Consider the following 25,070-nt stretch of genomic DNA (forward strand, 5'->3'; position numbering starts at 1 on the left):
AAAATGATTGATGAGTTTATTAACACAATGTACAGTCTGAGCTTCTACCGAAAAATCCCTCGACCCAGCAGAATCACACCCTGTTCTGCCACCTTAATCAATAACATTTTCACCAATGACATTGAGAAGAATACAGTGAGTGGGTTATTAATCAGTGACATCACTGATCACCTACCAGTGTTTACAGTCTCCAAATATCAGGAAATAATTGTCCACTGAAGTGAGACATTGAAAGAGGTTCATCATATGTGGGTTGTCAAAATTATGGACAATGAAATAATAATACAGGCTGATGACACAGTGTGTTTGAGAGAATTATATATCTGCCAGTTTTATATGATATGACTCTGGAAGATAAAAATGGTAGAGACATTTAATATAGCAACTCTCAGACAGTCTCCGGAGCACCGCATATCTTCAATATTCCAGCCTCCAAACTTGACGGAGGAGCAGTAAGTGAAGTTCCTGAAATGTTGAGGTTCATGTCAATTTTTAAGTCATTATATATAAGAAGGAAAATGAACATAGAACCACCAAAACACCAACAGCTGGTGTCAAAACAGTCCACACCAGGTCCTCACAGCACCCAAATACACCCCGTCCCCAAACAGTGGACAACCCAACAATAAAAATAGTTCATGTGTTTGTGTTCCTGCAGACTTACGAGTGATGCACAACATGGCACAAAAAACAAACAAAAAAAATTCCCCATATATGTGTTTGGCGCGCTCATTTGTAGATAATCTGAATGTAATGTAAGAAATCTAATCAGATTTCTCTGAATGAAAATCACTGAACTTCTTGTCAGTGTCAGATCCTCACACCCTCTGAAACTAATGAGACTAATTCTGTTCTTTAAATCCAGATTTAAAAACACACATGTTCCCTTTAACATTACCTGTTGTCTCTTCTACCGCTGACATTTCTCGTTAGTCCTGATGGGTTTGGATTTCAGACTTTAGTCTGTATTAATACAGCAGAGGACTCTGCTGATGAGGATGTTCAGTCTGATTTAATCCTTTCACACCACCAGTGTTTGTTCTTTTGTTCTGTGTCCTTTCCTGAAACCTGTTCCTGCAGCATTCTTCCCGACATCTTCGTCTCTCCGTCTGTTAAAAGACATGTCCAGTGTGAGGTCATTATGATGGTCTGTGATGGACATCACAAGGAGGTCCGTAACCCTGAGCTGCAGCCTGGTGCCTGTCCATGGAGTTCTCTGAACCCGGTGAAGTCTCGACACAGAGGGCATCACATGTTGTGCACAATCTGAAGTCATGCTGTGATTTTGGGCTGCATTAAGAAAAATGAATTCAGTGACCATTAATCGGTTTTGACAGTTTTAAGAGGGCGACAGTGTTCCCTCAGCTGAGTCAGTCTACAGAGGAACGTGAGCATAAGACCAGCACGTGTGACCTTCTGAAGTCGGGTTCAGACTTTACAGCTTATTGGGGTTCTCTGTTTTTGCTGGTAACCAGCTGATATGGTTCCTGTGGCACCAGCAGATCCAAGTCAAGGTTCTTTTGCTCTTTTTCACTGTTAACTGTTCTGTAGCCGAGCAATGTCATGGCTGGCTTACACACGTCTTGGATCCGTTTCACCTTGTTGTATGGTAAAGTGGTGCGCCAGGCCTGAGAAACATCTGCAGCACTTCGGGAAGTAATTTGGAAGGCTTCATTCCAAGAGCCTTTACCTTTGCCATGTGTCACCCTGTAGATCCAGTCTGCCAGTGTGCTGGTCATCCCCAGACCAACAAACTCATACAAGGCATTTATCTCTTCCAGTGGGTTAATCGCCACATCCTCATAGCGAACCAACTTGTAACGGCCTTCAAGAAAGGGAGGGGGATTCACAAGAGCTCTATCAGTGATGCACACGTGGCTACTACAGATCTTCCGCATGACTTCATAATTCACCTCCTCCAGTGGGACAATTCTCTGCTCCAGGACCACGTCATTATCAGCGAGAAAGTAGCCAAATAATATCTGTCTGGACCACACCACTGCCCTCGGATCTCGAACCAAGTGGATGATGCGAAGGTCTAGACTTGGGTCCTGGAGAAGTGGGTAGAGGGATTCCAGCTCAAGCACTCGACATACTTTCAACACCACATGGCTGTAAGTGCTGCAGGCATCCTGCGCCCCCTCCAGGCCCTGAGTGCCACACACTTTGAGGCACTCAGTCTGGTTGCTTATTTGGTTGCGCGGTGTGAGAGAGCAGGCTGGAGGTGAGCACAGCGCTCGACTGTGACTCCACATGAACAAGTTGGAGATGTGAGACGTTTGTTCCAGGTAAGACTCCATTACTGAGAAGTCACACTGGAATAGGCTTCGTAACAGATCCCTTACAGCCATCCGGGTTTTCCGTGCACCAACCCTCAATTGTGTCCACACGTGCCACCCGGGTTCCATGAGATAGAACACCGACGGGTGTTGGCTGAACACCTGACCCAGGAAAGAGGAACCTGATCGCCACGACGTGAGCACCAACACATGAACTCTGTTGTTGGACTCTGTGACACTGCTGCACTTGTGCTGGACATACCATCCGTAAAAGAGCACCATTGCTGCCCCCTGCAGGATGATCAGGAAAATCATGGTCCTCAGATTCAATCTGTGATGTTCCATGATCAACAAGATTGCCGTGGATCTGCGTCTTTATCCTTGGTGTTCCTCTGTGGGGCTGAAGAGATGAGAGCTGTGAGACAAACAGAAAAAAATCAAACCAGTCAAACAGGAAATTAGTGAAATGTGTTTCCACAAAGCACAACTTCACTTGCAAATCAGTTAATGAAATGTCTTTTAGAGCTTCCTTCCAAATAAACAGACTTTAAACTCTACAATTTTAAATTTAGGACTTGATGATGACAAGTGATCAAGGTTGTATGTCCAAGAACACGGTGACCTCAGCATGACTGATCCCAGGTGGTGCTGGTACTGGTCATCATCATCATCATCATCATCATCATCATCATCATCTCTTCCAATCAAACAAGATTCTTGATGCTTCACACAGATTCAGGCTTACAGGAAACAATATTAAAGGAATATGGAGTATACTAGACAGTATTAGGAGAAATAGCCATATATAAAGAAATTATATTAAGTATCTCATTCATAATGATAATAAAAATTATAATATGGATGATGTGGCGAACAGCTTCAGTTTTTAGTCAGTGTTTGTGTTTGTTGTGGGGTCATCGTCTCATGGGGTTTTTTTTGTTCTGACCCAAGTTTTCATGTCTTTTCTGTTATGTGAGCCTCCCTGCTGTCTGTCCTAGTCCATATCCACCTGTCTCCCTGCTCCCTGTGTGTGGGTGTGTCCTGGCTGTCTTTTGTCTGTATGTGTGATTGTATCTGTTTCTCTGTTGGATGTCCTACTCCATATGCACTTGCTCCCTGCATGTGTGTGTCCTTTGTGCTTCCCTGCGTGAGCATCTGTTTGTTCCTGCTGCCTGCAGGTGTGTGTGTTCACCTGTAGTTGCCCCGTCCTGTTTTGTCAGTTCTCCTCCGTGCGATCTCTCTTTGTTCTTCTGGGGTTCTGATTATTGATATCTGTAGTTTAGTTATCATTTTGAGTTATGGAATTCTTGGTTTTATTCTTTCAAGTTCAATTTATTTCATTTATATGGCGCCAAATCACAACAAAGCAGCCTCAAGGTGCTTGACACAAGTAAGGTCTAATCTTACCAACCCCCAGAGCAAGAACACAGGCGACAGTGGTAAGAAAAACTCCCTCTGATGATTTGAGGAAGAAACCTCAAGCAGACCAGACTCAAAGGGGCGACCCTCTGCTTGGTCCATGATACAGACACAGCTGACAAAACAAAGTGTGAGTCTCCTCTTCTGCTCAGTGATCTCTTAACCGTAGTATAGAGACTGAACAGGCGAATTAACTTGTTGAACACAAACTTTTATTTGCCAAAACAGAACAGAGTGCAGCTCTGTTAGTCAGCTAAGTCTTCTTCTTCTCTTTTGTTAAACAGCATGTTTTAACCCAACTCCATGCACTACTGCCACCAACTGTTTTGTGGGGAGTACTGCAAGCAACTCTGAAGCAGGTGCAAACATATTGTTAACAAAATAAGTTAATGTTAAACAGATCTATGTACACAAACCACTTTTCATTTGAATTATATCCTCTGATAATGTTGGTGAAACTTTTTTTAAAATAAGGCACTATAGTGTTTCAGACATTTTATGACCCATTTATTACAGTACTTTTGTGAGACAGCATTTCTCTGAGCTGATAAACCTGCTCTGTCTTTACCTTTAACCACGAAAGAACCAACCACTTAAGCTAGAAATTTGTTAACTTAATTTGCAATACTTGAATGTATCATGTGATTACAGGAAATTATACACAATGATCACTGATGCTTTTTTTTTTTTTGACCAGAATGAGAATGTTGCATTTTACATACAGAAATGATTGTATCCAGGTTTTACAATTATATTGTGTACAATGTAGATGTTTTACCCTGGATAATTATAATATCATGCCTCACTGCAAACATGAATTAAACAGCCTAAATTAAAGGAATCAGAAAGCAAGAAATATGTTGTTATGGTAACAGTTTCCACCAAACACTGTTCAACTGTGACATGAAGTCTTCCTCAAACGAGGCCTGAGCTAAACAGTAAACCCTGGACAAATGTTCATTCTGGAAATGTGAAATCTAGTTGATGTTCTACATGTCACTGTAACATGTGTGGATGCTATATTCATCTCATGTTCAGTGTGTTTGTTTAAAAACATGCCTGATAATCTTTGAACTGCAAGTTGTGAAGTGACCAGTAAAAAAATATTATTTGTCTGTGAGCTGTTTTATTTAAATGTCAATGCTTCCTGCTCATGCATGTTGAAAACATTATTTTGTGAATCAGTTTTTAATCATTTTTCCTTATTTACAAAAATGTTAAAGATGTTATGCTTTTATAAAATTTGGCCAAATTTTATAAAAACCCAATTCCAATGAAGTTGGGACGTTGAGTAAAATGTAAATGTTGTTGTGTTTTATAAGTGTAATAAAGGTTTACAATCAAAAATAGGCAAGGAAAAAATAAAGCGAAAAATAATTTTCCACACACATTTATTCAAAACACACAGCAAACTATAATAAACAACTGTTTTGACACTTTATAAAGGTAATTTGAGGTCTTGTGTGAAAGACTATACAACAGAAAGGTTCAAACAATAAACACAAATGCAAATTTTGAACAATATATACAAAATGGTCTATGCGTTTTGTTGTCCATTGATATGGTCAACAGTGCTTTACACAGAGAAAGCAACAGAGTTATCCAGTAATATTCATATGCAAACTAGTGGAGCAATCCTGATACCCACTCTTTGTTTGAGCAGGTGAGATTGTCATCAGAGGCTCTCCGTCTGCTCCTGCTTTCACTGATCGCTGTGCGTAACGGTGCAGGGTACACTGAGTATGTACTAATAATATGTAGTCATTGGAGCACCCAGGGGGCTATTCAAACAAGCCAACTAGTAACACATCACTCCTGAAAATGATCTTTGGCTTTTCACGTGAGGTAAATCTGCTCTACGATAGAATTTTGGAAAACCATGTGACGGTGAACCAATTCCGATTGGACACTCACATTGTGCAAGTCATCACACAGCTTCTATGAGGAGTACAAAGATGGCCGATGCCTGGCTTGAAAGTCCGCGGACTTAACTTTTCAGCAAAAAAAAAAAAAGTAAGTTTCTATCTCATATCATTCAAAAGTTATTTATAATTTAGTAAAGCTTGGTCTGAGCTGTCGTATATGACGGCGTCGGCCCCAGAGGTTTAATAAAAAAGAGACACAGATAATGACACACAACCTGTTTATAGACTTTCACCCCCACCTGCTCAACAGACCAAAGTGAATGATAAGTGTGAGAATAAGTGGCTGGATCAGGTGACCCTGAACCATCCCTTAGTTATGCTGCTATAGACTTAGACTGCTGGGGGGTTCCCATGATGCACTGAGTGTTTCTTTCTCTTTTTGCTCTGTATGCACCACTCTGCATTTAATCATTAGTGATTGATCTCTGCTCCCCTCCACAGCATGTCTTTTTCCTGGTTCTCTCCCTCAGCCCCAACCAGTCCCAGCAGAAGACTGCCCCTCCCTGAGCCTGGTTCTGCTGGAGGTTTCTTCCTGTTAAAAGGGAGTTTTTCCTTCCCATTGTAGCCAAGTGCTTGCTCACAGGGGGTCGTTTTGACCGTTGGGGTTTTACATAATTATTGTATGGCCTTGCCTTACAATATAAAGCGCCTTGGGGCAACTGTTTGTTGTGATTTGGCGCTATATAAAAAAAATTGATTGATTGATTGAAGTGGAACAGTTTATAACAGCCATGGAACAAATGAGAAACAGGGAAACTTTGTAGCTTTTCTCAGACTGTGAGCAGAGAACTGATCGCCTAATTTGCATATTTCAAAATGGCCACTAAGTACATCTATTTGGTCCCCTAACTTTACTTCTAGGCCACATAGAGACATGATCTTGGTGTCTATACCCATATTTTCAGGTATGGGGAATCCAATGGTGATGATTAAAATTCCTTCCAAATGGCAGCCATCTTGGATTTTCAATATGGCTGCCACTTTTACTATTATTATATACCAGTTTTCCCTATGATCAAACTTCATAGTGGACCACATAATGACATGATCTTACACTCATGCCAATAAGTTAAGCATATTTTCATGGGGTAAAATAATGCCCCTGTTTGAGGGTTTGAGGCATGTTCTACTTCAAAATATTGACCAAATTCAAAACTACACATGGTTACATCTGTTGATAAACTTGTCTGAAAGTACATAATATTTACTATCCTACTAGCACAACATAGCCACATTGGATTTTTAGAATTTTTTATCACAAAATTATCAGTTAACTTTCAAAGAAAAATATATAATAATAAAATACACTGCAATATTATTAGTTGAAAGTAGCATGTAACATGTATTAAGAATAATACATACATGTCATTTTAAACATATGTTGATTGATACATTTTCTAGATACACTTTAATGCATTCACATAGATCTATCAATTGCAATAATCTAGCATAAGTAACTACATGTTCTTATACTGGTATTGGTTTGCAAAAAATAATAATAACATAAAATGATCTGTTATACATGTATTAGTGCCCCTGGTTTCACCAGTTCTAGTCATCAATAGCAAGATCTGGAGTTTGTCCATTACTGCAGCTCACTCCCTTACACATGCCACAAGCCAGAGTGCACTCTATGCCATAGTTTCGGCAGCTACACATAGTGCCATTGCACTTGCACCTAACCACATCCAGCAGTTCTTCAGGAGCAGGGGCCATGTCAGTCATTTTTGGCATAAACTGTCCATCAACCTTTTGCCATCCCCAATTCTGAGCTTGAATGCTGGTGTTTCCTTTCCATTCCTGAACCTGATGATATACCCTAAAGCTGTGATACTTCAAAGCAGAGGCAGTTGGTGGAAGACTTTGTGGGTGCACAAACACGCTGCTGGTAGTCACTTTCTGATAGAATCTTTCTTGTCGACTACATTATGATCCACATTATCTGCTACAAACTGGACAAACTGACCCTCTAACCTGGGTATTTGTGTACCTTGTGTGACAGCAGCATTTGCCTGGTATTGCTGTACCTCTGAACAGGAGGATGAGAACCCCAGAGAGTACAAAGGCTCAATCAGAAATCTGGAAGCAAAATGATGTTGCAGTTGCACAGCCAGACCAACTTGCAAAGGAGTCAAGAGAACCCTAGGCCTTGTAGCCTGCATCATAGCTTGACCAATGCCAGCTATCTTCATATCAACATCATTTCCGACAAAAAGTTCTTTCAGAAAAAGAAGAAGTGACTCTGGTAGGTACTGGAGGTTTTTCTGTTGAGATGCAATATCAGAGAACAATGGGTATGATTCACGAGAGCATTCCTTGCTTTTAATATCTTCTTTTATCAGTTGAGCTGCTGTTTTGACCATATTTGTTTTCTTTTCTTCTTCATTACTGTTCTCGTTTTTGAAGTAAGCATTTAGGATAGCTGATGCTGTGGAACGAAATGTAACTACATTTGCCAAGCCATTTACCTCAGTAATAATTATTTTTTCCTTGAAATGTTCAAGAAGCTTGCATTTCATGCGTTTTGCATCATATGCTTTCTCATTTCCTGTTTGATCCAAGAATTCTTGCATTTTGACCACAAGGTCCGGCACTGTGGTCTACTCATTATCATTGGTTGGCTCTCACTGCGGTATTGTATCACTTCCTGTTCCGGAGCACAGCGGTGTTTTTCTGTATCTGTTAGCTGTTTAATCTGCGCAGTTAGATTGATCTAGTTACCTAGATAATGATTTGTTTCACAGTGTAATCTTCACGTGCCTTAACTAAAGCACTCCCTCTGCTGAATCACCTCTAAATTATTTACACATTATTCACTTTGTGTGTTTTTAGGATTCCGCTAGCTTAGCGCAGCTACTAGCTCTTAGCCGGTATAGCATGGCGGCTTCTCCTGTCTCTCCCGCACTTTTCTGCTCTGGGTGTGAAATGTTTAGTTATTCCTCGGCCTCCTTTAGCAGTAATGGTACTTGTAATAAGTGTAGCTTATGTTGGGTATTTTCTCCTCCAAACATTTTTAAAACCTTTAACAAGACAAACAGAGTCAAGAACCACCAGTGAGACAGAAAGTCAAATTTTACGCGCGGAGTGCAGTCAGGCTGTACACCAAGGCTACACTAAAGTCTGGCCTGCGCTTCGCTCTTTTTATTAGTGAATCCCTCATCACATAAACAAAAACTTGTCCTAAGGGTGGGGGAATGACGCAAGACAAGTTTCTTCCCGTAACATAAACACACACGTCAATAAGTGCAGCTGTAAGCAAAACAGTTTCTTTCTTTTACTCTTATCGTCGCTTCTCTGCTCCCTTCCGTCTGTTCTCTGCTTCTTCCTCCCAAAATGCCACTAAATCTGCCCCTACTTTCTGCATCTTTTTCTCATCACCTTTATGTTGCTGTTCTAACTCCTTCTTCAGCTTCTGTATACTGATCAGGTTCAGTCGTCCGTCAAAGTCATGTTTATTTATCCAGGTCTCCAATTTCTTTGTTGCTTTTGGATTTTTTGCTTCCATAAATTTCCAGTCGTCAGTTGATAAATTTTCCTTATTTTTAGACGTCTTACCCCCCATTTTTATTATCCCTTGTTATAATTTGGACTTCAGACGGGGGCACACCTAGGGTGTTCTAAATCTGAAGTTTTCACACTTTCTTTGGACGTGACAATTAATTTGCCGTCGTGTGGTTGATTCCTTTCACCTCCCCGTAGGAAGCGGAATCACTTGCCTGCTGCTTCCACACGCACGGTTGTCACTAACGTTGTCCAAAGTATTACACTTTCACACAGTTATTTACACTTACACAAAACACTATTTACACATAGAAACACTTTTAATAATCGTACGCGTATTCTTATGCCAGGGGAGCTCGCCCTCCCGTGAAATTTAACTAATGTCCTGCATTAGGGGACTCCGCCGTCCCTGCCAAATTTAACTGCTTTTTTACAGTGCACGTATTTCTACCTGGGATTTCCTTTACGTATTAAAACAGAGGAGTCCGTACCCTCCTTCCGGAATTTAACTACGTGCGTCCCTCGCAACCGTAGAGGAGTCCGCCCTCCTTACAGAGTTTAACTGTGTTTCATTAACAGACGATTCTGTATCATCGCTTACGGAGTTTAACTGTTTTATGTGATCACTTTTATCCCCTACCGGTACGCGTATATAAACAGAGGAGTCCGCACCCTCCTTACAGAGTTTAACTGCTTTGCATTAACAGACGATTCTGTATCATCGCTTGCGGAATTTAACTGTTTATGTGATCTGATCACCACTCACTCAGTACTATTTACAAAGAAATTTTACTCACTGACTCGACTTCCTGTCTGTCTTCTTCGGGAAAATCTCGTCAACCAGACGATGCCAACGGTGGTCGACAATTGCAGACACGATCAATCGATCGGACCTTGGCCAAGGATTTACGTCTGGACTTGACGACCTCCGCTGGACACCTCCGGTATTGTTGAGATCCCGGACGTAGCCCCCAGTCAATGTTGGGTATTTTCTCCTCCAAACATTTTTAAAACCTTTAACAAGACAAACAGAGTCAAGAAACACCAGTGAGACAGAAAGTCAAATTTTACGCGCGGAGTGCAGTCAGGCTGTACACCAAGGCTACACTAAAGTCTGGCCTGCGCTTCGCTCTTTTTATTAGTGAATCCCTCATCACATAAACAAAAACTTGTCCTAAGGGTGGGGGGAATGACGCAAGACAAGTTTCTTCCCGTAACATAAACACACATGTCAATAAGTGCAGCTGTAAGCAAAACAGTTTCTTTCTTTTACTCTTATCGTCGAAGGTCAGCACATCTCGTTCGCAGTTATCAGCTGTTCTGCATCTGCCTGGAACACTAAGCATCACATCATAATCAGTCAAAATTCAACCTTCAGTTCTTTTACTCCCAGTCGTTAGCGGCTACGAAAACAAGTTGTATAATAATAATAATAATTACATCCAGCTCCTCATTCCCAGTTCAGATTGACCCCAGCATGCTAAAACAAGGTTGAATAACACATACATTCTCGGGTTTAAGTGCAAACAGCACAACACCGTTCTCATCAGAAAGAAGACAAAAGGTACAAATGTTTAACGGTGATAACATATATATATATATATATATATATAAAATCCTTAACAGCTTATTCGTAGCTTTGGAGGCCAGGCTGGGCGAATTGGAGACTCGGCTCCGCACCGTGGAAAATTCTACAGCTAGCCAGGCCCCTGTAGTCTGTGCGGACCAAGGTAGCTTAGCCGCCGTTAATTTCCCTCTGGCAGATCCCGAGCAGCCGGGAAAGCAGGCCGACTGGGTGACTGTGAGGAGGAAGCGTAGCCCTAAACAGAAGCCCCGTGTACACCACCAACCCGTTCACATTTCTAACTGTTTTTCCCCACTCGGCGACACACCTGCCGAGGATCAAACTCTGGTTATTGGCGACTCTGTTTTGAGAAATGTGAAGTTAGTGACACCAGCAGCCATAGTCAATTGTCTTCCGGGGGCCAGAGCAGGCGACATTGAAGGAAATTTGAAACTGCTGGCTAAGGCTAAGCGTAAATTTGGTAAGATTGTAATTCACGTCGGCAGTAATGACATCCAGTTACGCCAATCGGAGGTCACTAAAATTAACATTGAATCGGTGTGTAACTTTGCAAAAACAATGTCGGACTCTGTAGTTTTCTCTGGGCCCCTCCCCAATCAGACCGGGAGTGACATGTTTAGCTGCGTGTTCTCCTTGAATTGCTGGCTGTCTGAGTGGTGTCTAAAAAATGAGATGGGCTTCATAGATAATTGGCAAAGCTTCTGGGGAAAACCTGGTCTTGTTAGGAGAGACGGCATCCATCCCACTTTGGATGGAGCAGCTCTCATTTCTAGAAATCTGGCCAATTTTCTTAAATCCTTCAAACCGTGACTATCCAGGGTTGGGACCAGGAAGCAGAGTTGTAGTCTTACACACCTCTCTGCAGCTTCCCTCCCCCTGCCATCCCCTCATTACCCCATCCCCGTAGAGACGGTGCCTGCTGCCAGACTACCAATAACCAGCAAAAATCTATTTAAGCATAAAAATTCAAAAAGAAAAAATGATATAGCACCTTCAACTGCACCACAGACTAAAACAGTTAAATGTGGTCTATTAAACATTAGGTCTCTCTCTTCTAAGACCCTGTTAGTAAATGATATAATAATTGATCAACGTATTGATTTATTCTGCCTAACAGAAACCTGGTTACAGCAGGATGAATATGTTAGTTTAAATGAGTCAACACCCCCGAGTCACACTAACTGCCAGAATGCTCGTAGCACAGGCCGAGGCAGAGGATTAGCAGCAATCTTCCATTCCAGCTTATTAATTAATCAAAAACCCAGACAGAGCTTTAATTCATTTGAAAGCTTGACTCTTAGTCTTGTCCATCCAAATTGGAAGTCCCAAAAACCAGTTTTATTTGTTGTTATCTATCGTCCTCCTGGTCGTTACTATGAGTTTCTCTGTGAATTTTCAGACCTTTTGTCTGACTTAGTGCTTAGCTCAGATAAGATAATTATAGTGGGTGATTTTAACATCCACAAAGATGCTGAGAATGACAGCCTCAACACTGAATTTAATCTATTATTAGACTCAATTGGCTTTGCTCAAAATGTAAATGAGTCCACCCACCACTTTAATCATATCTTAGATCTTGTTCTGACTTATGGTATGGAAATTGAAGACTTAACAGTATTCCCTGAAAACTCCCTTCTGTCTGATCATTTCTTAATAACATTTACATTTACTCTGATGGACTACCCAGCAGTGGGGAATAAGTTTCATTACACTAGAAGTCTTTCAGAAAGCGCTGTAACTAGGTTTAAGGATATGATTCCTTCTTTATGTTCTCTAATGCCATATACCAACACAGTGCAGAGTAGCTACCTAAACTCTGTAAGTGAGATAGAGTATCTCGTCAATAGTTTTACATCCTCATTGAAGACAACTTTGGATGCTGTAGCTCCTCTGAAAAAGAGAGCTTTAAATCAGAAGTGCCTGACTCCATGGTATAACTCACAAACTCGCAGCTTAAAGCAGATAACCCGTAAGTTGGAGAGGAAATGGCGTCTCACTAATTTAGAAGATATTCACTTAGCCTGGAAAAAGAGTCTGTTGCTCTATAAAAAAAGCCCTCCGTAAAGCTAGGACATCTTACTACCCATCACTAATTGAAGAAAATAAGAACAACCCCAGGTTTCTTTTCAGCACTGTAGTCAGGCTGACAAAGAGTCAGAGCTCTATTGAGCCGAGTATTCCATTAACTTTAACTAGTAATGACTTCATGACTTTCTTTGCTAATAAAATTTTAACTATTAAAGAAAAAATTACTCATAACCATCCCAAAGACGTATTGTTATCTTTGGCTGCTTTCAGTGATGCCGGTATTTGGTTAGACTCTTTCTCACAGATTGTTCTGTCTGAGTTATTTTCATTAGTTACTTCATCCAAACCATCAACATGTCTATTAGACCCCATTCCTACCAGGCTGCTCAAGGAAGCCCTACCATTATTTAATGCTTCGATCTTAAATATGATCAATCTATATTTATTAGTTGGCTATATACCACAGGCTTTTAAGGTGGCAGTAATTAAACCATTACTTAAAAAGCCATCACTTGACCCAGCTATCTTAGCTAATTATAGGCCAATCTCCAACCTTCCTTTTCTCTCAAAAATTCTTGAAAGGGTAGTTGTAAAACAGCTAACTGATCATCTGCAGAGGAATGGTCTATTTGAGGAGTTTGAGGAGTACAGAAACAGCATTAGTGAAGGTTACAAATGATCTTCTTATGGCCTCAGACAGTGGACTCATCTCTGTGCTTGTTCTGTTGGACCTCAGTGCTGCTTTTGATACTGTTGACCATAAAATTTTATTACAGAGATTAGAGCATGCCATAGGTATTAAAGGCACTGCACTGCGGTGGTTTGAATCATATTTGTCTAATAGATTACAATTTGTTCATGTAAATGGGGAATCTTCTTCACAGACTAAAGTTAATTATGGAGTTCCACAAGGTTCTGTGCTAGGACCTATTTGATTCACTTTATACATGCTTCCCTTAGGCAGTATTATTAGACAGCATTGCTTAAATTTTCATTGTTACGCAGATGATACCCAGCTTTATCTATCCATGAAGCCAGAGGACACACACCAATTAGCTAAACTGCAGGATTGTCTTACAGACATAAAGACATGGATGACCTCTAATTTCCTGCTTTTAAAGTCAGATAAAACTGAAGTTATTGTACTTGGCCCCACAAATCTTAGAAACATGGTGTCTAACCAGATCCTTACTCTGGATGGCATTACCCTGACCTCTAGTAATACTGTGAGAAATCTTGGAGTCATTTTTGATCAGGATATGTCATTCAAAGCACATATTAAACAAATATGTAGGACTGCTTTTTTGCATTTACGCAATATCTCTAAAATTAGAAAGGTCTTGTCTCAGAGTGATGCTGAAAAACTAATTCATGCATTTATTTCCTCTAGGCTGGACTATTGTAATTCATTATTATCAGGTTGTCCTAAAAGTTCCCTGAAAAGCCTTCAGTTAATTCAAAATGCTGCAGCTAGAGCACTAACGGGGACTAGAAGGTAAGGTGGAATTCATGATTTGGATGAGCCAGGAATCACTAATGATTAAATGCAGAGTGGTGCATACAGAGCAAAAAGAGGTGAATAAAAAGAAACACTGGAAAAAGACATGCTGTGGAGGGGAGCAGAGATCAATCACCAATGATTAAATGCAGAGTGGTGCATACAGAGCAAAAAGAGAAAGAAACACAGTGCATCATGGGAACCCCCCAGCAGTCTAAGTCTATAGCAGCATAACTAAGGGATGGTTCAGGGTCACCTGATCCAGCCCTAACTATAAGCTTTAGCAAAAAGGAAAGTTTTAAGCTTAATCTTAAAATTAGAGAGGGTGTCTGTCTCCCTAATCCAAATTGGGAGCTGATTCCACAGGAGAGGAGCCTGAAAGCTGAAGGCTCTGCCTCCCATTCTACTCTTACAAACCCTAGGAACTACAAGTAAGCCTGCAGTCTGAGAGCGAAGCGCTCTATTGGGGTGATATGGTACTATGAGGTCCCTAAGATAAGATGGGACCTGATTATTCAAAACCTTATAAGTAAGAAGAAGAATTTTAAATTCTATTCTGGAATTAACAGGGAGCCAATGAAGAGAAGCCAATATGGGTGAAATATGCTCTCTCCTTCCAGTCCTCGTCAGTACTCTAGCTGCAGCATTTTGAATTAATTGAAGGCTTTTCAAGGAACTTTTAGGACAACCTGATAATAATGAATTACAATAGTCCAGCCTAGAAGAAATAAATGCATGAATTAGCTTTTCAGCATCATTCTAAGACAAGACCTTTCTAATTTTAGAGATATTGCGCAAATGCAAAAAAGCAGTCCGACATATTTACTTAATATGCACATTGAAGGACATATCCTGATCAAAAATGACTCCAAGATTTCTCACAGTATTACTGGAGGTCAGGGTAATGCCATCCAGAATAAGGATCTGGTTAGACACCATGTTTCTAAGATTTGTGGGGCCAAGTACAATAACTTCAGTTTTATCAATCAATCTATTTTTTTATATATCACCAAATCACAACAAACAGTTGCCCCAAGGCGCTTTACCCCTGAATTTATCTGAATTTAAATGCAGCAAATTAGAGGTCATCCATGTCTTTATGTCTGAAAGACAATCCTGCAGTTTAACTAATTGGTGTGTGTCCTCTGGCTTCATGGATAGACAAAGCTGGGTATCATCTGAGTAACAATGAAAATTTAAGCAATGCTTTCTAATAATACTGCCTAAGGGAAGCATGTATAAAGTGAATAAAATCGGTCCTAGCACAGAACCTTGTGGAACTCCATAATTAACCTTATTCCGTGAAGAAGACTCCTCATTTACATGAACAAATTATAATCTATTAGATAAATATGATTCAAACCACTGCAGCGCAGTGCCTTTAATACCTATGGCATGCTCTAATCTCTGTAATAAAATTTTATGGTCAACAGTATCAAAAGCTGCAATCAGAACAACAACATCTGTCATGTCTGATGTTTTATAAAGTGAAAATATCAGATATATGTTTTAGTTTTAAAGTAATGTGCTAATTTTAAGGTTTTAGTGAGCACATGCTGTGCCCAGCAGTGCATTATGGGTAGGATAGTCTAATCTCAGTATGTTCACGACAGGACAAATGCATTTCAGACACTCTGTTCAGGCTCTACGGACAGCAGCATTAAACTCTAGTGCCTAAAACTCTCGTGAATATATTCTCTGGGTTTATAGACATTATTGTATTTGCATTTGTTAAATTCCACGCATCTTAAATGTAGCAGACACGGATTATCTGGGATTTTGTTTTGGCAAGTTTTTCAGGCCTCTACTGCCATCTACTGGCCAGCAGTGTTCATGGCAGTATTTGCCCTAAGTACTAAGTGTCTGGGCACCAGTAGATGGCAGTGTTGTACTTATTTTGACCCCTGTTATATCAGATGGTTGTCAAATCAACTTTTTGGCTTTGCAAATGGCTTTTTTTTTAAATTTACAAATTAAGTTTAAAAACAAAACAACAACAAAAAATAACATTACAAGACAGCTCTGCGGTGTTTGCAAAGGCACAGTGCGAGCGGTTGGATGCTTGTAGCCCCTCAGCAGCAGGATACAGAATAATATCAAACAGGTTTGATTTTCATTCGACCATATGATTGGCGATCAGGAGGTGGTCGTGAGATGTTAAACGCAGCTTGTTACTCCGTGTACACCAAACGATGCAGGATGCGCGATTAACCTGAAACTCGGTCCGAAAAATTCTCGCACGAATGAAAAATCATCTGAAAAAGGGCCAAAACTCGCACAGTGTAAAGCAACATTTATGTGTCAAGACAAAATTGAGTGCACATTTTACATCATCATACGCGCGCAGGGCACAATATAATAAAATGAGCGCACATTCTCTCCACATGCAAAACATTTTCGATGACACTTCCAGGGCTCCGTACAAATGCCTGTTTTTACAAATAAAAAATGGAATATTTTACAAAAGCACATTTATCTGTAAACACCAACACACGACACACGTCACATTAATGTGTTGGTTTACATAATGAATGACTGAACTGTGTGCCGTTGAAAGGAGGTCCATTGTCAGTCTTGACAACTTGTGGAATGCCGAACATGGAGAAGACAGCATCCAGACAGGGTATCACTACGTTTGCTGAGATGCAGCGAAGGACCTCAACAATGGGGTATCTTGTGTAGTCATCGACTATGACTAACAAGTACTCTCCTGATGGAAGCGGGCCATAGAAATCTGCACTGACAGAGTGCCATGGTGCTTCAGGCAACACGGTCATTCTGAGCGGCTCGGTCTTGGTGACAGGGGTATTAACTTGGCAGGCTAAGCAGTTTTGAATGTGAGCCTCGGCCTGTTGATCAATGTTAGGAAACCACACTTTCTCACGGAGGAACACTTTGGTCTTGGCTATGCCCTGATGGCTTTCGTGGGCAAGTGCTAATACTCGCTGCTGTAAAGATAGTGGTATGACAATCCTACAGCCTCAGAGTATGATGTCTTCATCCACAGACAGTGTGAGTTCTCTGCTAGCATGTCTGAATTGCTGTAACAAAGCTGCATTTGGCATGTCACTTGTGATGGTGTGCCAGGTGTTGTTCTTGATGCATTCACCAACCTGTTGCAGAGTGGTGTCCTTTAGTGTTTCAGCTTTAATCTCTCCCAGCGTCATCACCTTCGGAGTCGCCTGGAGTGAGATGAAGTTCACATACTCCTCTGCAACCTTGCAGGCTCTTGTCTCGGATGTCTGCGTTGGACTTGGGTGTCTGGACATATAGTCTGCAGGGTTGTCAGCTCCCTTTCTGTAGACAACACGGTAATTGTAGGGCTGCAGCCTGAGACCCCATCGCTCTATTCGGGCAGGTGGCTTTGATCTTGGGTTGTTCCAGATTAGCTCGAGTGGCTTGTGGTCAGTGACCAGGGTGAATGGGTGCCCGTAGATGTAGAGGCCTGGTGAATGGCCGCCACCTTCTGTGGATCAGCTGAGATGCCGTCGGCTGAGAAGACAAAGCCAAAAAATTCAAGACGTTGCTTGTTGAATTCAGATTTGCTGCGGTTGAGTGTCAGACCACACTCCTTCAATCTTGCAAACACCGCTGTCAGGGCATTGTCATGTGCTTTTTGAGAGGCACCATAGACAATGATGTCGTCACAGATTCTTGACACCTTGGATACCGTGTAGAGCTTGACATATGGCATTTTGGAAAACTTCAGCAGCCGATGATATGCCAAAGTTCAATCGCTTGTATCTCCTGAGCCCCAGGTGAGTAGTAAAGGTGGTGATGTAGCGGCTATCTGGATGTAGCTCAAGCTGGTGGTATCCTGCATTTAAATCCAACTTGGAGAACACCCTCGCACCATTGAGCTCATGAATCACATCATCCATCGTTGGCGTGATATGTCGCTCTCGCTGTATGGCCATATTTGCTTGGCGCATGTCAACACAAATTCTGACTTTATCAGGGTCTTTTGGTTTCAGGGCGTCACTATTGGAGACACCCAGGGTGTTGGTCCTGTGATCTTCTTGATGACGTCGTCTCACTGTTGACTATGAATGCATATTCATCGCTGCTAGATGAACCTTTGCGTGTGCCGCACTCTGAGCACGATGCAGTTACTTGGTTTACCTTCTTGGTGCTCACTTGCTTTCTCTCAGTAGAATCTGTGTTCTTGCTTTCATGTGCTTTTCTTTGCCGGGACCTGCACACCTTGGCAAAATGATTGGGTTTCCCACAGGCACTACAGTCCTTTCCTTTGGCTGGGCATTCTGCTTTATGAGGATATTATTCCACCACAATTCCTGCATTTTGTGCTTGTTATATTTTTATCTTTGCGCTGATATTCCTTTTGTGCTTTGTTTTTGTGTTCCAGCATGTTAACTGCAGTGGCTGTTTCTTTCTCTATGCCCTCTGCTTGCTCTTCGGAGATTTTCATTGTCCTGCCATATTCTAACAGCTTGTCTAATTTCGTTTCAGGTTCTCTGAGCGCCCTCCTGCGGAGCCTTTGCGACGTGCAGCTCTGGATTAGCTGTGCTTTGATCTCGCTATCGACATCGGCGAATTCGCAGTCTTTGGCTAGAGTGTGAAGTTTTGTGTGATAAGTGTCTAGGGACTCGCCAGGCAGCTGCATTGTACACAAGATACTGAATGTTTTTCATTGGTGTGAAGTAGCTATCCAACTTCGTTTTTGTTTCTGCATAATCATCCTCTTCCTCAGCGAGAGCATCATAAATATCATGCACTCGTTCCCCAGCTAAGTGCAGAAGCAGTGCCCTCTTCCTAGCATCATTCACAATGTTCATTGCCAGGAGAAAGTTTTCAAAGCGTTGTGTCCACTTACTCCATCTCGTGCCTACAGAGCTCGGATCTGTCTCCGTATCAAACGGTTGAAGAGAGTGGCTTGCCAAAGCTGAATTAAACATTTTACTTAGCTTCAGTAGTCAGGCATTTGCTGCGCTAGCTGGCTAGTTGTTTTTCATGGACGTTAGCACTCACGCTTCAAAGCTCCGATGCTCCGGTTTCTCTCTCCTCTCCAAAGTTTGACGAAAGCGTTGTCCGCCTTCTCCTTTGTTTTCTGTTTTGAATCCTCATCGCCACTGTAATGACCGCAGCTTCCACAGTCATGTGTGTATTAAATAAATCAGGCTGAGACATTTCTGGAGTTCGCTGGTATCTTTACTGGGTACTCGCACACTGCATAATACAGACGTACCGCGTGATCACGTGTTCTAGTCTGCCTACGTCATCTACGTCCTCACGCTCTGTGTGTTGATCATCACAGCACTTAATTTCCCTTTCATATGGCTAGCATACTGGTACAGTTTTGTTTTACGCTTTTTACTCTTTTAATTCATTTATTAGTAATTGGAGCGGGCCACGGCCTTAACTTACCTAAATTCTGGGTCTTTTAGTGAAGTTTAGGGCTAGTGGCCGGTGTTCACCTTAGTATTTCTCTGTTTTTCTTGTTGTTTAATGCTGACAAATTATACAGTATTTTTTGTCTTTCTGATGCCTGATTCTGTTTATTTCTCTCTGTTTAAGGTGCAGCTCCATCGAGAGATGGGAGTTGTATTCATGTTGGGGATCCTCCTGTCCTGTGCGCCAATAGCATTTCTTCTATATTCGTCCATGAATTGTTCTGTGAATTGTTCGGTAATTTATGTTTGTAGCATGGCCCAAGCAGAGGGTCACCCCTTTGAGTCTGGTCTGCTTGAGGTTTCTTCCTCAGAGGGAGTTTTTCCTTACCACTGTTGCTCTGGGGGTTGGTAAGGTTAGACCTTATCTGTGTGAAGCGCTTTGAGGCAACTCTGTTGTGATTTGGTGCTATATAAATGAAAATAAATTAAATTAAAAATTAAAATTAAATTAAAACTTATTACCTGTATAAAAGACACCTGTTCACACACTCAATCAATCACACTCCAACCTGTCCACCATAGCCAAGACCAAAGAGCTGTCTAAGGACACCAGGGACAAAACTGTAGACCTGCACAAGGCTGGAATGGACTACAGGATAACAGGCAAGCAGCTTGGTAGAAGACAACAACTGTTATGATTATTTATTAGAAAGTGGAAGAAACACAAGATGACTGTCAATCTCCCTGGGTCTGGGATTTCATGCAAAATCTCACTTTGTGGGGTAAGGATGATTCTGAGAAAGCTCAGAACTACACAGGAGGACCTGGTCAATGACCTGAAGAGAGCTGGGACCACAGTCACAAAGATTACATTAGTAACACATGATGCTGTCATGGTTTAAAATCCTGCAGGGCAGCAATGTCCCCCTGCTCAAGCCAGCACATGTCCAGGCCCGTTTGAAGTTCACCAGTGACCATCTGGATGATGGAGGCATGGGAGAAGGTCATGTGGTCAGATGAGACCAGAATAGAGCTTTTTGGAATCAGCTCCACTTACCATGTTTAGAGGATGAGAAGAACCCCAAGAAAACCATCCCAACTGTGAAGCATGGGGGTGGAAACATCATACTCTGGGAGTGCTCTTCTGCACAGGGGACAGGACGACTGCACTGTATTGAAGGGAGGATGGATGGGGTCATGTATTGTGAGATTTTGGCAAACATCCTCCTTCCCTCAGTAAGAGCATTGAAGATGGGTCATGGCTGGGTCTTCCAGCATGACAATGACCCCAAACACACAGCCAGGGCAACTAAGGAGGGGCTCCGTAAGAAGCATTTCAAGGTCCTGGAGTGGCCTGGCCAGTCTCCAGACCTGAACTCAATAGAAGATCTTTGGAGGGAACTGAAACTCCAAACCTGAAAGATCTAGAGAAGATCTGTATGGAGGAGTGGACCAAAATCCCTGCTGCAGTGTGTGAAAACCTGGTGAAAAACTACAGGAAATGTTTGACCTCTGTAATTGCAAACAAAGGCTACTGTACCAAATATTAACATTGATTTTAACAGGTGTTCAAATACTTATTTGCAGCAGTAACATACAAATAAATTATTTATAAAATCATACATTGTGATTTCCGGATTTTTTTTTTTTTTTTTTTTTAGATTATGTCTCTCACAGTGGACATGCACCTAAGATGAAAATTTCAAACCCCTCCATGATTTCTAAGTGGGAGAACTTGCAAAATCGCAGCGTGTTCAAATACTTATTTTCCTCACTGTATATACACTTTGCACTGGGATACCAATCAAACAACTGGTAATTATAAAGAAGATAATGCTCATACAGCTGAGGGTATTTTAGCATTGTGTTTATATTTTATAATATCAAATCTTACGGGCAGATTAGCACCATGCATTTAATTTACAATTTGATAAAATTAAATTTTACATCAAATCAAATCAATTTTATTTATATAGAGCCAAATCACAACAACAGTTGCCCCAAGGCACTTTATATTGCAAGGCAAAAGCCATATAATAATTACAGAAAAACCCCAACGGTCAAAACGACCCCCTATGAGCAAGCACTTGGCGACAGTGGGAAGGAAAAACTCCCTTTTAACAGGAAGAAACCTCCAGCAGAACCAGGCTCAGGGAGGGGCAGTCTTCTACTCGGACTGGTTGGGGCTGAGGGGAGAGAATCAGGAAAAAGACATGCTATGGAAGAGAGCAGAGATCAATCGCTAATGATTAAATGCAGAGTGGTGCATACAGAGCAAAAAGAGAAAGAAACACTCAGTGCATCATGGGAAACCCCCCAGCAGTCTACGTCTAAGTAGCATAACTAAGGGATGGTTCAGGGTCACCTGATCCAGCCCTAACTATAAGCTTTAGCAAAAATGAAAGTTTTAAGCCTAATCTTAAAAGTAGAGAGGGTGTCTGTCTCCCTGATCCAAATTGGGAGCTGGTTCCACAGGAGAGGAGCCTGAAAGCTGAAGGCTCTGCCTCCCATTCTACTCTTACAAACCCTAGGAACTACAAGTAAGCCTGCAGTCTGAGAGTGAAGCGCTCTATTGGGGTGATATGGTACTAAGAGGTCCCTGAGATAAGATGGGAAATGATTATTCAAAACCTTATAAGCAAGAAGAAGAATTTTAAATTCTATTCTAGAATTAACAGGTGTTGTGGGGCTGTCTTGGGTGACACGCCTCTGCAACATCACGTGGCGATCGGGGACAGTGCCTGTGGATTGGCAGACTGAGGTGGTGGTCCCTCTGTTTAAGAAGGGGGACCGGAGTGTGTGTTCCAACTATAGGGGGATCACACTCCTCAGTCTATTCCAGAGTACTGGGGAGGAGAATTCGACCGATGGTCGAACCTCGGATTCAGGAGGAGCAGTGTGGTTTTCGTCCTGGTCGCGGCACACTGGACCAGCTCTACACTCTCCATCGGGTGCTCGAGGGTTCATGGGAGTTCGCCCAACCAGTCCACATGTGTTTTGTGGATCTGGAGAAAGCGTTCGACCGTGTCCCTCGGGGCACCCTGTGGGGAGTGCTCCGGGAGTACGGGGTCCGGGGGCCTTTGCTAAGGGCTATCCGGTCCCTGTATGACCGCAGCAGGAGCTTGGTTCGCATTGCAAGTAGTAAGTCAAACCTGTTTCCAGTGCACTTTGGCCTCCGCCAGGGCTGCCCTTTGTCACCGGTTCTATTCATTATTTTTATGGACAGAATTTCTAGGCGCAGCCAGGGTGTAGAGGGGGTCTGGTTTGGGAACCACAGAATCTTGTCTCTGCTGTTTGCGGACGATGTGGTTCTGTTGGCTTCGTCAAATCAGGACCTTCAGCATGCACTGGGGCGGTTTGCAGCCGAGTGTGAAGCGTCCGGGATGAAAATCAGCACCTCCGAATCCGAAGCCATGGTTCTCGACCAGAAAAAGGTGCTTTGCCCTCTTCAGGTCGGTGGAGTGTCCTTGCCTCAAGTGGAGGATTTTAAGTATCTCGGGGTCTTGTTCACGAGTGAGGGACGGATGGAGCGTGAGATCGATAGACGGATCGGTGCAGCATCTGCAGTGATGTGGTCGCTGTATCGGACCGTCATGGTGAAGAGAGAGCTGAGTAGGGGGGCAAAGCTCTCGATTTACAGATCGATCTATGTTCCGATCCTCACCTATGGTCATGAGATTTGGATCATGACCGAAAGAACGAGATCGCGAGTACAAGCGGCCGAGATGAGTTTCCTCCGCAGGGTGGCTGGGCACTCCCTTAGAGATAGGGTGAGGAGCTCGGTCACTCGGGAGGAGCTCGGAGTCGAGCCGCTGCTCCTCCACGTCGAAAGGAGTCAGTTGAGGTGGCTCGGGCATCTTTTCCGGATACCCCCTGGACGCCTCGCTGGAGAGGTGTTCCGGGCACATCCCACTGGGAGGAGGCCCCGGGGAAGACCCAGGACACGCTGGAGGGACTACATCTCTCGGCTGGCTTGGGAACGCCTTGGGGTTCCCCCGGAGGAGCTGGGGGAGGTGTGTGTGGATCGGGAGGTCTGGGCGGCTTTGCTTGAGCTGCTGCCCCTGCGACACGACTCCGGATAAAGCGGAAGAAAATGGATGGATGGATGGATGGATGGATGGATGGATGGATGGATGGATGGAAGGAATTAACAGGAAGCCAATGAAGAGAGGCTAATATGGGTGAAATATGCTCTCTCCTTCTAGTCCCCGTCAGTACTCTAGCTGCAGCATTTTGAATTAACTGAAGCTTTTCAGGGAACTTTTAGGACAACCTGATAATAATGAATTACAATAGTCCAGCCTAGAGGAAATAAATGCATGAATTAGTTTTTCAGCATCACTCTGAGACAAGACCTTTCTAATTTTCGAGATATTGCGCAAATGCAAAAAAGCAGTCCTACATATTTGCTTAATATGCGCATTAAAGGATATATCCTGATCAAAAATGACTCCAAGATTTCTCACAGTATTACTATGGTAATGCCATCCAGAGTAAGGATCTGGTTAGACACCATGTTTCTAAGATTTGTGGGGCCAAGTACAATAACTTCAGTTTTATCTGAATTTAAAAGCAGGAAATTAGAGGTCATCCATGTCTTTATGTCTGAAAGACATTCCTGCAGTTTAACTAATTGGTGTGTGTCCTCTGGCTTCATGGATAGATAAAGCTGGGTATCATCTGCGTAGCAATGAAAATTTAAGCAATGCTTTCTAATAATACTGCCTAAAGGAAGCATGTATAAAGTGAATAAAATTGGTCCTAGCACAGAACCTTGTGGAACTCCATAATTAACCTTAGTCTGTGAAGAAGATTCCCCGTTTACATGAACAAATTGTAATCTATTAGATAAATATGATTCAAACCACCGCAGCGCAGTGCCTTTAATACCTATGGCATGCTCTAATCTCTGTAATAAAATTTTATGGTCAACAGTATCAAAAGCAGCACTGAGGTCTAACAGAACAAGCACAGAGATGAGTCCACTATCTGAGGCCATAAGAAGATCATTTGTAACCTTCACTAATGCTGTTTCTGTACTATGATGAATTCTAAAACCTGGTTTATGTTTAAGTTGAAAAACCACCTCAGCTCTGTTCATCCTGGACGCAAACGTTAAATTCTCATGTCCGACCTGTTCGCCCACAGCCAGGAGGACATCACCCACAGACACAGCCGGGTCAAGAACCACCCTCAGCCCGTGATGGAGAGAGAGGGCCGGCGTTGACCCAGACGCCATCTGTGCCAAAACCCGCCGCAAAGACAAAATCAAATCAAAAATCAAATCAAATTTATTAATTTATATAGCACCAATTCACGACGAACTCATCTCAAGGCGCGTCACACAACATAAAACAACAACAACAAAAAAAACAATTAAAAATTTAAAACACAATAAAGAGACAACCATAAAAGAATAAAAAACACATCATAACACTAATGATAAATCAGGGAAAACAAATGAGTCTTTAAACATGACTTAAA

The 25,070-nt window shown here is 42.2% G+C and overlaps 1 protein-coding gene across 1 annotated transcript; it reads right to left on the bottom strand.

The window, feature by feature from the left end:
- Nucleotides 1-906: 906 nt before the first annotated feature.
- On the bottom strand, nt 907-24,808 carry LOC117515218 (carbohydrate sulfotransferase 6-like). The gene is given in 3 exon segments (XM_034175696.1): nt 907-1,475; nt 1,477-2,694; nt 24,673-24,808. Coding segments are annotated over 2 exon segments (1,188 nt in total). The 5' UTR covers nt 2,625-2,694; nt 24,673-24,808; the 3' UTR covers nt 907-1,435.
- Nucleotides 24,809-25,070: the final 262 nt, after the last annotated feature.

Source organism: Thalassophryne amazonica, chromosome 8 (genome assembly GCF_902500255.1).
Source record: "Thalassophryne amazonica chromosome 8, fThaAma1.1, whole genome shotgun sequence".
Lineage (NCBI taxonomy): Eukaryota > Metazoa > Chordata > Actinopteri > Batrachoidiformes > Batrachoididae > Thalassophryne > Thalassophryne amazonica.